General features: G+C 38.3%; 1 protein-coding gene across 1 annotated transcript in view; it reads right to left on the minus strand.

Annotated features, from left to right (window-relative positions):
- STAP1 (signal transducing adaptor family member 1) overlaps window positions 1–14,406 on the minus strand; it is a 62,514-nt gene that overhangs the window by 23,467 nt on the left and 24,641 nt on the right. Inside the window, 3 exon segments of the mRNA XM_007108007.1 lie at window positions 2,639–2,811; window positions 5,407–5,463; window positions 7,560–7,673. Coding sequence (XP_007108069.1) covers window positions 2,639–2,811; window positions 5,407–5,463; window positions 7,560–7,673 — 344 coding nt within the window.

A 14,406-nucleotide genomic window follows, 5' to 3' on the forward strand; every position in this document is an offset into this window, starting at 1 on the left:
TTTTTTTTAACATCTTTATTGGAGTATAATTGCTTTACAATGGTGTGTTAGTTTCTGCTGTATAACAAAGTGAATCAGCTATACATATACATATATCCCCATATCTCTTCCCTCTTGCGTCTCCCTCCCACGCTCCCTACCCCACCTCTCTAGGTGGTCACAAAGCACCAAGCTGATCTCCCTGTGCTATGCGGCAATGCAGGTGAAATTTTAAAGTTTGCTGTGTCTGAAGCTTTTTCATTGTAAACAGACCAAAAAATGACAAAATATTCTTTCATAGTTCAAAAATCATTATCTCATTTAACACAGAAGTTGTTCATGGCGTTGACAAATGCGTGACATTCCAACATACATAATTGTTGCTTTACTTTCCTCTTACTCGTTAATGTAAACAAAACATTGGCCAACATTCATGTCAAATATGATATTTAATGTCAATAAAGTTATTAGGGAAACAGCAGATTGCAAAACAGCTCCATTTGTCAAATCATAGTTGGCTACGGATACAGGTTCAGAAAAATCAGTGAAAGGATTCTATGAGAATCAATTGCCTTTATGGAAGTTACAGTAAAGAGTATTGTGTATTTTATTTTTTTAACTGTGTACTACACATTCTTTATATCAGTAATATTTGTAACATATATATATATTATATATATATATATATACATAATTTTTTTCCAGAAAGTCATTGTTCAACATGTACCACATGCTACTGGTTATGAGGATCCTATTAGGAAATTTTTAGCTTATTCCAGTATAATAAAAATATTTCTTCTGAGCATTTGGTCTATATGAACTGATCTGCATACAACTGACCAGACTTGCTCTGCAGTATTAAGAAGATTAGGACCAACTCTAAGTATAGTAGGGTTTTTGTTTGTTTGTTTGTTTTGCGGTACACGGGCCTCTCACCGCTGCGTCCCCTCCCGTTGCGGAGCCCAGCCTCCAGACGCGCAGGCTCAGCGGCCATGGCTCACGGGCCCCGCCGCTCCGCGGCATGTGGGATCTTCCCGGACGGGGGCACGAAACCGTGTCCCCTGCATCGGCAGGCGGACTCCCAAACACTGCGCCACTGGGGAAGCCCAATAGTAGGGTTTTTAATGGTATAATTTTTTGCTAAATCAGCCTCATTGTTGACTTCTTTTTATCTCCTTTTTTTTTCCTCTCTCTGTTATGCCCAATACAACTTATTTTACTATATTCTTATAAGTATGATTATTCTGGTTTTATGAATAAAGTAAGGCATAAAAATAATACATTTTTATCCAGAGCTATTCTTATATTGACGGGGTTGAGGGTAAGTTTGGGTTGACCTATTTGTTTTCAATGAACAAAGAGCAATTAAAAATGGAAGGGGAATTATAAGGGAAGGAGGACAAAATTTTAAATTACACATGAAGCTTTTTTTGATAACTTGTCTAGATCAAGCTAAAGGAGGAAGCATCAGAGGAAGAAATGGTGGAATTAGAGTGCTGTAAGCTGATCTGTTGATTAGAAGAAAGGAAGTCATATCTTTTTGGTTTTAATTGTAGTATTGAAAGAGCCTTAAAGGTCATCTGCCTAATCTAGCTGCCCTCTGATGCTTGAACCACCCCCCGGGGTATTCCTCCATGCAGTCATCCAGCCTATGCTGGAACATCTCGAACAACATGGAACTGATACATCCTATACAGCTGTGCCTGTGGCAAGATCTCTCTTGTCTTAAAGCTACAGTTTTTCTCCAGGTAATTTCCATCCATGGTTTTAGTCCCCTTCCCTTGGAATAACACTAAACAAATTCAGTGACTCTTTCACATGACCTCCTGACAGCCTTTCAGATGTTTAAAGGCAGCTTTAAATTCTTCCCTACTTATAGGCTAAGTATCTACAGTTGTTGCTTGTTCCATCCCTGTGCTTTCTCCTAAGACTATCACCGAAAAAAATTCCCCCGAAGTCTGCATCCTCTTTTAACAAAATTTGTAGATGGGCAATTCCACAGCATTTTGTTATAACAGTCTCTTCATGATATAGTGGTTAAGAATGGTGGCTCAGGGCTTCCCTGGTGGCACAGTGGTTGAGAGTCCGCCTGCCGATGCAGGGGAACTCTGTTGTGGCCTCTCCCGTTGCGGAGCACAGGCTCCGGACGCGCAGGCTCAGCGGCCACGGCTCACGGGCCCAGCCGCTCCGCGGCATGTGGGATCCTCCCAGACCGGGGCGCGAACCCGGTTCCCCTGCATCGGCAGGCGGACGCGCAACCACTGCGCCACCAGGGAAGCCCCATTCAGGTATTTTAAATCTTTGGTATAATTTCCTGGTAGAAACTCAGTCAATCATAGCGTTGCATGGTGAAAAAACCTCTTTCCTTCCTTCTACATAGCAGTTTTATTTAGGTTTGTTCTTTGGAAAAAAATCTATTTAGTCTGAAGGTGTGGGTGGAGGGAGATTTCCTGCGTGGTAAGAGGCTTGGTTCAAATCTGCATTTTACATTTTGTGATATGACATAGAAGAGGAAATGTGACATGTACTCATAGATATACCGTACATTCACAAGACAGCTTATTGTCCCTGGTTTAACGAGTCCAGTGACTAACTCTCCTTGGTAATTAGAATAATTTTAACAATCTAATAAGTAAACTGAAGTTCATGGCGCACTTACGCTGGCATAGGGTTCAATACATCCACATAATCTTCAATAGGTTCCTTCCTTTTTTCCGGAAATGAACTCGGTGTCCGCTCTGTCTCAATCCTCCTTTTCTTTTCTCTCTCTGGGACTTAATGCAGTCTAATTATTTGCCCAGGAATGAGTGACACATGTAGGGGAACTGACAGCTGAAACCAATTAAAGCCGTAGGCAAACAAGAAAGACAGCAGAGTAACTGGTTTTAGAAAGGATAAGCCTGTTCTGGTCCTAAGGAGCTTCTGTTACCTGACAGAGATGGATGGATAGTATCATGAATAGAGGATCTTGGTGTTTTAGAGCTGCCTCTAAACCAGCTAGAACCTGCACAGGGCGCCTGACTTTCTTCCAAGAAACATTCCTTTTGATCTGGTCCAAAGCTAAGTATACGCACCTGGCACCACAAGCTGATTCAAGTAACATCAAACCTCTCATTTTTTATTCTGAGCTCGCTGGATCTCACTGCCAGGGAAGTCCTAGAGCGCCTGCAAGTTGCCCAGCTATCCCACAGATAACCTGGAATAAACTCCACCAACTATATGGCAACATGGGGTTAAGATGGAACTATTCGTTAGATGACTGAGAATCAGCAATGAGAGGTCTATATTTTCATGTGTTTGTGTTTGTATTTTGAATTTTCACTCACACATTAGGATTATGATACTGCTCTGTTAAATTTTTTAAAATCTTTTCTAGAAATATGTTTGGATTGTCACCTATATTCTCCTGATCTATGTTCATACCCCTAATTTAGACTTCATTATGACCAGCTATGTACTCTTAGAAGTTATAATCTAAATGGTAGAATATTTTTCTTCATGTGACACAACCTAGCCTATATTTTGAGGCAGCTGTGTCTGAATATCATCTTGATCTCGAGAGTGGGGTGCACGCTTTTCAGGGGGTGTATAAGAAACTCCTTTGGAGTCTGGGAAGAAAACACTAGAACTTCATTTTCTATTTACACATTATCTTATTAATTCCTATTATTGTTTATATTTTATCACGTGTATATATATGAAATTTGAGACTATCCTTTGCATAACTAACTAATAATCAGTAAGTCTATTTCCCTTATATACCAATCCTGAAAAAAATAATAGAATGAGGAAAAACTAATGAAGCAGCTGTTCCTTATTAGTTACTTATTATGTCCCAAGCATTATGCTATTGCAAATCCTCACAGCAATGCTACAAGATAGGTATTGTTATCCCTACTTTACAAATTTAAAAAACAGGTTCAGAAAGATTAAATAACTAGTCCAGAGTCACATAGTTAGAAAGTTGTGGAACCAGGACTCAAACTCCAGTTTAATTAATTCAAAAGCAATGTCTCTGCACTTTGAACTATAGTCTGTGTTTCTCAAACTTCTACTAAAGTTGCCCTAACAACAGCATGGAATGAATGTATATACAGAGTGATCTGGGAACATAGTAAAATAGAATATTTATAGAGCACAACATTAGAGGTAAATTGTTATCTTTTGGTAATTCACATGAATTTTATTTTAATTCGGTACCATATCTATGTACATTTTAATTTAAAAAATAATGCTTTTTATCCTTACCTCAAGGAAAAAACTAAGAACAAATCTTTTTGGCCAAAATGTCAAGTATAATTAGTGTTCTAGAAAGGTGCACCCCAAGTTTTGTCCGGTGGTTTTAGTGTATTCCTTGACACCTAATCACATACACTTGCTATATCTGTATCCCAGTGTAAGAAGTGCCAGGCCAAACACACAACAATGCCTTTCCACAACAGAGGGAGGGAATGCGTTTCTTCCTCCCCTTAAGTCAATATGCCTTTCACATATCTAACGGGCCCACTCTTCTACCTTCCTATGACTTTCCTAGTGGTAGTTGACCCTCCAACTTTTACTTGTTTTTGGCTGAGAGAAAGAACCAGCATCCATCATCTTGGCAAAGTGCAGTCCTTATTTCACGTGAATTCAATGCCTTTACTTAGAAACTAGCTTTGGATAAAGTCTGTATTTAACTGACCCTAACAAACATAGGAAGTTTTCATGTCCTCTTAAGAGTATTAGAAAACATGGTGCTCCTTAGGGAGTTGGTTATCAAAGTACCTCATGTTTATTAGTCAGTTGCTACAGTAGTTTTATTTAAAATAATGGTAGTTATCTTGCTGCCAACAGTTAACTATAACTGTTAGTAAGTAGATCTTACTCTTTGTCTCAGATAAGATGCCACGGAGTTGAACAGATAAGCATCCCTTTGTCTTAAGACTCACTAAACAAATGTTGAAAGCTGACTTTTCATTTTGATGGTCTCTTCTTGTTATATTGTCTATGTTATTCATAAAATCCATCTCAGCATTTTATAAATATGTATTAAATGAATAAAAAAGGAATTGGAAAGTATTTTAGAAGATGCTCTGTAAGCTACAAATATCAGAATACACAAAAGACCACTGCGTCTAAAGGATGAAACCAAAAAGTAGGTCTCCCTGACCACCTGTTATTGACTAGCTAGAATCATTACCCTGTTGATTTTCTTCGAAACAATTATCACAATTTTAAATTATCTTATTTGTTTTCTTGTTTATTTTCTTTCTCCTTTTCATTCACCCAATAAAAATATAAATTTCATGAGTAAGTATAAGGATTTATATCTGTCCTTTTCAACTGCTATAACTTCAACCCCCTTCATTCAGCATGCTTCATAGTAAGTGTTCAGGCAGTAAATATTTGTTGAATGAGTGAATCAATAAAAAATAATGTCCTTCCTACCTCTGTTATTGTGAGAATGAAGCCTCTCCATTCTTCCCCACTTTCTGTGCTCTCTGTCTAACGATGTAGACAAAAACAGATAAAGACAAAAAAAAGAAAAGACATGAATGACTATGAACATTAATACTTTTATTAACTTCAAATAACTTTAGAATTTCATATGATTGCTTTATAAGTCTCGAAATAGTGTAAGCCATCAAAACCCGGCAAGATTGACAAAATGTATATTCTTCTATGGAAGCACATTGTTTTAAAAAGTCAATTGTATTTTTTAAACCACTTACAATCAGTTAAAAGGAAGAAATAATTCATTTTTCTTTATGCTTAGAATTATTAATGTGTATTTGTTATGAAATATTTCAATAATATTTTCTTTTGTAGGAAGTACATAGCTTTAATCTGTTTGCTTATTAAACAAGTAAAATTTTACATATTTACTTAGCTCGAAAAAATTTAAATGTTAGCACACTTATTTCTTTAGTATGTCAATTCATGGTTACTCCCCCCATTGGTATTTAACACTAACTGGCTTTAAGTTTGAGGCAACCAGGTAGGACCAATGTAGTTACTTCCCATTACCTTAGTAGTTAGTAAGTTACCTTAAAAACTTCCAATTCTTAGCTCTAAATATTACTAACACAGCCAACATTTATTAAGTGCTTACAAGTGGCACTGTTCTAAGTGCTTCACATATATTAGCTGGTTTAATCATGACAATTTTGCAAAAAGTACTCTTTTTAAAATTTCATTTTATAGATTTATTCATTTAGCAGATACTCATTGAGTGTCTTTAAGTTCTGGGCACTAGTCTATGTACTGGTTTACATCAGAGAATAAAACAAAAATCCTTATTCTCATAGGGTTTAGGGTCTAGCAAGGGGCAATAAATAATAAACATAATAGTGAGTAAATGTTGTAGTGTCAGATGGAAATAAATGAGAAAATGTAGAGCAGGGTTAATAGAGATTGGGAATGCCATTAAGGGTTTGGGGAGGGGAAAAGAGTTGCAATTTTAATAGAGTGGTCCAGGTAGGCCTCAGTAAGAGGGTTACATCTGAGTAAAGACTTACTTCTGGATGTCGAAACCAAGGCAATAAAGAGGTTAAGTAAGTTGTCTACAATTACACACTAACAGATAAAACAGCCAGAGTTCAAATCTAGGCATTTGATTCCAATCCTGTGCTCTAAATCACCATATCAGAATCATCCAGGGAGCTTGCTTAAAACGCAGATTCAGAGGCCCAGGTTTGGGGATGGGGCCTTATATTTCCTACATACAAGTGATTCCTAGTACACTAAAGCTTTATGACCACTGCTTTCAAGGTTAAATCCAACTACATCTTATTCAGCTGCAAGTTATTCTCTTTATGTTGTAGTTGTTGGTTGAATTTCCTTGGCTCACTTTCAATGCCAATTCAAGAAAAAAATCTTTTCCTATATAGGTGTTGGGTATACAGTGGTGAGTTTAACAAACAGATCTCTGCCTGTGTGGAATTTAGTGGTTTTTGAGATTAATTCCATATTTCCCAAATTGTGTATATCTAATACACAATTCTTATTCAAATTTTCTATTTGTTCTTTAAAGCTTTTGTTTTGTTTTGTTTTCTGATCCAGTATTCAATCCAGGATCACACATTGCATTTCGTTGTCTTGACTCCATAATCTCCATAAATGGGAACAGGTGTCCAGTCTTTCTTTGTCTTTTCTTACACTGGTGTTTTTGATGAGCATAGGCCAATTACTTTACAGAATGTCTCTCAATTTGTGAAATATGAGTTTGTCTAATTCAGTGATTCCAAACATATATCATGTTGGACATGTCTCAGAATCATCTGGGAACTCAGTGAATGCCAAGATCTTGGATGCCAATTCAAAAACAACTTTCTAAAAACACCAGGTGGGATGGATCTCTGACTTTGTCAGAGGACAGAAGTATACGGTTTCAATGTGCTTGGATACTAAACAGTGAACGTGCCCTTTTAAATCCCTGTTTAGAAAACCATGGCTCTTGGCAAAAGGCAAGAAATATTAACAAAATATAAGACTTGGCACTCCTCTTATAATTCCTCTTTACCTCAGCCACTAGGCTTTGAAGAGGTGAATGCTATTTATAACCATGACTAGTTTCAGACTAATTTCTTCTCTTCACTTACCTTCAATTGCACTTCCTCTTTTGGCAAAACAAGGGTGAATTTTGCACAATTCTTTTCAGTTGAATTCTGGTCAGTAAGGTGTGTGAGGTCTATTATGTCTAACTTGTCAACATACTGAAAAGATAAAGGAAAATCTCATTAAATTATCTCATGGGTAATATATATTAGTTCTAGCAGGAAGGGAAATACATAATATCTTCCTTTCAACTTATTTGTACTTGGCATGACATTCTGGTTTTCAGGTGGACATGGCACCCCTTCCCAACCCAGAGGGCACTGGGAAATGTATTACGTGGTGGTGGGCTTGAGTGGCTCATACTTTGCAAAAGTCAATTGAGAAATTTTCAGGAATTTTGCAAGCCACTTATTAAACATAGCCATTATTAAAAATTAAATTATATGAACATACAATTAAATAAATTATATTAACAAAGGGAATTAAAATTCAAAACATCATTTTCTGGTTATATTACTACATAGCATTCTTTATGCTCTCGTGTTTATTTACATCTTCATTTCTGTATGGTGAAAATGCTATATATATACTGTGATGGTGTGCTGCTGTTCCTTTCTTTCCAACTCCACGTACAGTGAGGTAACACTGATAGGTTGAAATTGGTCATGGTGGGAGTTCTTACATCATGGAAATTGGCAAATCTTATAAATTACAAGTTGATTTATTGTTTTGTTAATTGTCTAAGGGGTCATCAAACTTCTACAAAGGCTAGATAGTAAATGTTTTAGGCTTTGTGGACCACATACAGTCTTTGTTGCAAATTCTTGCTTGTTTGTTTGTTTTTAACAACACTTTAAAAATGTAAAAAATATTCTTAGCTCTTATACTGTACAAAATCAGGCCACAGGCTAAATTTGGCTCAAGAGCCACAGTTTGCTGGCCTCTGGTCTAGACTTCAGAAAGTGAAGGGGAAAATGTCAATAATGCAGGTGAAATTTTTTTTTAACATCTTTATTGGAGTATAATTGCTTTACAATGGTGTGTTAGTTTCTGCTGTATAACAAAGTGAATCAGCTATACATATACATATATCCCCATATCTCTTCCCTCTTGCGTCTCCCTCCCACGCTCCCTACCCCACCTCTCTAGGTGGTCACAAAGCACCAAGCTGATCTCCCTGTGCTATGCGGCAATGCAGGTGAAATTTTAAAGTTTGCTGTGTCTGAAGCTTTTTCATTGTAAACAGACCAAAAAATGACAAAATATTCTTTCATAGTTCAAAAATCATTATCTCATTTAACACAGAAGTTGTTCATGGCGTTGACAAATGCGTGACATTCCAACATACATAATTGTTGCTTTACTTTCCTCTTACTCGTTAATATAAACAAAACATTGGCCAACATTCATGTCAAATATGATATTTAATGTCAATAAAGTTATTAGGGAAACAGCAGATTGCAAAACAGCTCCATTTGTCAAATCATAGTTGGCTACGGATACAGGTTCAGAAAAATCAGTGAAAGGATTCTATGAGAATCAATTGCCTTTATGGAAGTTACAGTAAAGAGTATTGTGTATTTTATTTTTTTAACTGTGTACTACACATTCTTTATATCAGTAATATTTGTAACATATATATATATTATATATATATATATACATAATTTTTTTCCAGAAAGTCATTGTTCAACATGTACCACATGCTACTGGTTATGAGGATCCTATTAGGAAATTTTTAGCTTATTCCAGTATAATAAAAATATTTCTTCTGAGCATTTGGTCTATATGAACTGATCTGCATACAACTGACCAGACTTGCTCTGCAGTATTAAGAAGATTAGGACCAACTCTAAGTATAGTAGGGTTTTTGTTTGTTTGTTTGTTTTGCGGTACACGGGCCTCTCACCGCTGCGTCCCCTCCCGTTGCGGAGCCCAGCCTCCAGACGCGCAGGCTCAGCGGCCATGGCTCACGGGCCCCGCCGCTCCGCGGCATGTGGGATCTTCCCGGACGGGGGCACGAAACCGTGTCCCCTGCATCGGCAGGCGGACTCCCAAACACTGCGCCACTGGGGAAGCCCAATAGTAGGGTTTTTAATGGTATAATTTTTTGCTAAATCAGCCTCATTGTTGACTTCTTTTTATCTCCTTTTTTTTTCCTCTCTCTGTTATGCCCAATACAACTTATTTTACTATATTCTTATAAGTATGATTATTCTGGTTTTATGAATAAAGTAAGGCATAAAAATAATACATTTTTATCCAGAGCTATTCTTATATTGACGGGGTTGAGGGTAAGTTTGGGTTGACCTATTTGTTTTCAATGAACAAAGAGCAATTAAAAATGGAAGGGGAATTATAAGGGAAGGAGGACAAAATTTTAAATTACACATGAAGCTTTTTTTGATAACTTGTCTAGATCAAGCTAAAGGAGGAAGCATCAGAGGAAGAAATGGTGGAATTAGAGTGCTGTAAGCTGATCTGTTGATTAGAAGAAAGGAAGTCATATCTTTTTGGTTTTAATTGTAGTATTGAAAGAGCCTTAAAGGTCATCTGCCTAATCTAGCTGCCCTCTGATGCTTGAACCACCCCCCGGGGTATTCCTCCATGCAGTCATCCAGCCTATGCTGGAACATCTCGAACAACATGGAACTGATACATCCTATACAGCTGTGCCTGTGGCAAGATCTCTCTTGTCTTAAAGCTACAGTTTTTCTCCAGGTAATTTCCATCCATGGTTTTAGTCCCCTTCCCTTGGAATAACACTAAACAAATTCAGTGACTCTTTCACATGACCTCCTGACAGCCTTTCAGATGTTTAAAGGCAGCTTTAAATTCTTCCCTACTTATAGGCTAAGTATCTACAGTTGTTGCTTGTTCCATCCCTGTGCTTTCTCCTAAGACTATCACCGAAAAAAATTCCCCCGAAGTCTGCATCCTCTTTTAACAAAATTTGTAGATGGGCAATTCCACAGCATTTTGTTATAACAGTCTCTTCATGATATAGTGGTTAAGAATGGTGGCTCAGGGCTTCCCTGGTGGCACAGTGGTTGAGAGTCCGCCTGCCGATGCAGGGGAAGCGGGTTCGTGACCCGGTCCGGGAAGATCCCACATGCCACGGAGCGGCTGGGCCCGTGAGCCATGGCCGCTAAGCCTGAGCATCCGGAGCCTGTGCTCCGCAACGGGAGAGGCCACAACAGTGAGAGGCCCGCCTAACCCAAAAAAAAAAAAAAAAAAAAAAGGCTAAGTATCTACAGTTGTTGCTTGTTCCATCCCTGTGCTTTCTCCTAAGACTATCACCGAAAAAAATTCCCCCGAAGTCTGCATCCTCTTTTAACAAAATTTGTAGATGGGCAATTCCACAGCATTTTGTTATAACAGTCTCTTCATGATATAGTGGTTAAGAATGGTGGCTCAGGGCTTCCCTGGTGGCACAGTGGTTGAGAGTCCGCCTGCCGATGCAGGGGAAGCGGGTTCGTGACCCGGTCCGGGAAGATCCCACATGCCACGGAGCGGCTGGGCCCGTGAGCCATGGCCGCTAAGCCTGAGCATCCGGAGCCTGTGCTCCGCAACCAGGAGAGGCCACAACAGTGAGAGGCCCGCATACCGCAAAAAAAAAAAAAAAAAAAAAAAATGCTGGCTCAGGAACAAGATCTGGATTGTACCCCTTTCATTAGCTTTCTGATCTTGTATAATTTTTTAATCTTAAACTTGACTATTCTCATCTATAAAGTAGGCATTAAAATAGTACCCACTCTGCAGGGATGTTGTGAGAATTAAATGAGATAGGACGTGTAAAATGCTTAAATGCTTACTATGTGCCAGCTGCTCTCAAGTCTTTAGACTCAATCTTAAGTCCTTTTACTTATTATTGCATTTAATCCTTTTGATAAGTTTATGAGATGGGCTACTGTTTTCATCATAATTTTTATTTGAAACTGATTGTGTTGGAGATCTTTTATTGATATTTGCTCCTCTAGACTCACCTTTATCCCTTCACCATCCAACACTGTGCACCAGGAGGGAGAACTATATGGACAACATGAAGGGCTTCCTTAACCTCTGACTTCTGTTGGGTTGGACCGCTGGTGAACACTGGCAGGAGATCAGAGGAGTGAGGAGAGTGAGGTCAGGTATTTATTACTCTATGCAATTGCTTCCTCTGTCAAAGATCATACTCTTTTCAAGGCAGTCATCTTCACACAGCTCTCCCACTATTCTCACTCTCCTTCCTTTACTCCTAGGTGTGGTAATGGGGCACTGTTAACAAAGCCTCAGGGTTCTGAACTATCCTTTGTAGTTTTCCTACATCCTGTCCACTGCTTTGAATATAGTATCTTCATTAAACTGTCTTCAAATTGCCTAATTTGATAGGTTGTCTCTTTCCTACCAGTACCTAACTGATACACTGAGACACAGAGAGGTTAGGTAAATAGCCCAAGATCCCAAAATGGCACAGTGAACAGTGGCAGGGCCAGGACAAAAATCCAGGTAGTCTACCTAAGGACCAGGCTCCCAATTGCTAAGTTGTACCTCCCTTGCCATGTAGTAGGTGAATAGTAACTATTAACTCTCTCACATATGTGTATTTTTTTTTAAAGACACCAATTGTACTTGAATATTTGTTACTTTTAAAAAGATTTTTATTTATTTATTTATTTTTGGCTGTATTGGGTCTTCATTTCTGTGCGAGGGCTTTCTCTAGTTGTGGCAAGCGGGGGCCACTCTTCATCCCAGTGCGAGGGCCTCTCACTATCGTGGCCTCTCTTGTTGCGGAGCACAGCCTCCAGACGCGCAGGCTCAGTAGTTGTGGCTCACGGGCCTAGTTGCTCCGTGGCATGTGGGATCTTCCCAGACCAGGGCTTGAACCCGTGTCCCTTGCATTAGCAGGCAGATTCTCAACCACTGCGCCACCAGGGAAGCCCCACATGTGTATTATACAAGGTTTAGGCCAGGGTCTTTTATATTTTTCACTGACATCAGTGGAAAGTTGGAGACACAACAGAGAAGTTAATTATGTTAAAATTTATTTTGTGGTATTTGAAAACACCTTTATATAATCTTGTCTACCCAGAGATCTGGTGAAAGATGACCATTTTTTTTTCTGGCTTTTTATTTTACAACTTTATTATATCAAACATAAACAGTATAGTACTTGTAAGACATTTCTTTCATACAACAATTTGTAAGACTATTTTAAATTCAGTCAGGAACATAAAACTCTTTCTGCTTAGATCTGAGTTAAGTATGAAGAAAAAGGGAATGGTCATTAAATTCTGTAGCAGTTGGAGAAGTGTTCACTGAAGTGCTAGAACTTGACGTAGGCCTGAAATAAAGAACAAAGATTTAGAAATGTAGAAGGGTGAATGAGAGAATGAAACAGGCAAGAGAAATGATGTGAAACTGAACTGAACAGGCAGGAATGTATGTAAACATGATTTTTTATTCCATGAGGCAGAGCATTCCTTCTAAAGGAGTAGTAGAAGTTATGGTTTAGGGCTGTAGGTAGAGGCTGTACAGGGTGACCTTGAACAAAAGGCTAAGGACTTTTATCCTCTAGGCATGGGGTGTTTATCAAATATTGGGGTGGCATATTTTGGTAGGAGAATGGGGGAATGAAATGGCCAAACAAGGTGTTGGGATCAGTGCATTCTAGCTATAAGATGAATTAAACATAAGAAAGATTGAGGGTAGAGAGCCCAGATTAGGTTATTATTTTAGTAGAGTGGGGATAAAGCAAAAAAATATTAATGCTGAATTGAGCGAAAATATCAGAAGGTAATTTTCCAAAAGCATGACAGAATAGAGAGGGAGATAGTAACTGGTAAGAAAGGGTTGCAGAAACCTAACTTACAGTGGGTGAAAAGGGAAGCCCTCTCTCAGAAGATGGTATTGAAGAGAGGAGAGCCTTCCAGGCCTAAAGAAAAGCAAATGGGAAGTCCATCTTCAGGCAATAGTCTGATGTAATAGAGGAATGGGTAAAAGTAGCATTATGCTCAAGTGGGAAATGGCAGGAGACGAGGCCAAAAATTGTTAGAGGCCTTGAAGAAATGAAGTCAAATAACCCCTTACAGTTGGCAATTTAGGCTGTCATTTACTTTCTTTTTTTGTTGTTTTTTATTGTATTTTTTTGAATTTTATTTATTTTTTTATACAACAGGTTCTTATTAGTTATCCATTTTATACGTATTAGTGTATACATGTCAATCCTTATCTCCCAATTCATCACACCACCATCCCCCCCCACTTTCGCCCCCTTGGTGTCCGTACATTTGTTCTCTACATCTGTGTCTCAATTTCTGCCCTGCAAACCGGTTCATCTGTACCATTTTTCCAGATTCCATATATATGCATTAATATACGATATTTGTTTTCTTTTTCTGACTTACTTCACTCTGTATGAAGTCTCTAGATCCATCTACGTCTCTACAAATGACCCAATTTCATTCCCTTTTATGGCTTAGTAATATTCCTCTGTATATATGTACCAAATCTTCTTTACGCATTTGTCTGTTGATGGGCATTTAGGTTGCTTCCATCTCCTGGCTATTGTAGTGCTGCAGTGAACATTGGGGTGCATGTTTCTTTTGGAATTATGGATTTTTCTGGGTATATGCCCAGTAGTGGGATTGCTGGGTCATATGGTAATTCTATTTTTAGTTTTTTAAGGAACCTCCATACTGTACTCCATAGTGGCTGTATCAATTTACATTCCCACCAACAGTGAAATAGGGTTCCCTTTTCTCCACACCGTCTCCAGCATTTGTTGTTTGTAGATTTTCTGATGATGTCCATTCTAACTGGTGTGAAGTGATACCTCATTGTAGTTTTGATTTGCATTTCTCTAATAATTAGTGATGTTGAGCAGCTTTTCATGTGCTTCTTGGCCAT

This window comes from Physeter macrocephalus, chromosome 7 (genome assembly GCF_002837175.3).
Source record: "Physeter macrocephalus isolate SW-GA chromosome 7, ASM283717v5, whole genome shotgun sequence".
NCBI classification, from domain to species: domain Eukaryota; kingdom Metazoa; phylum Chordata; class Mammalia; order Artiodactyla; family Physeteridae; genus Physeter; species Physeter macrocephalus.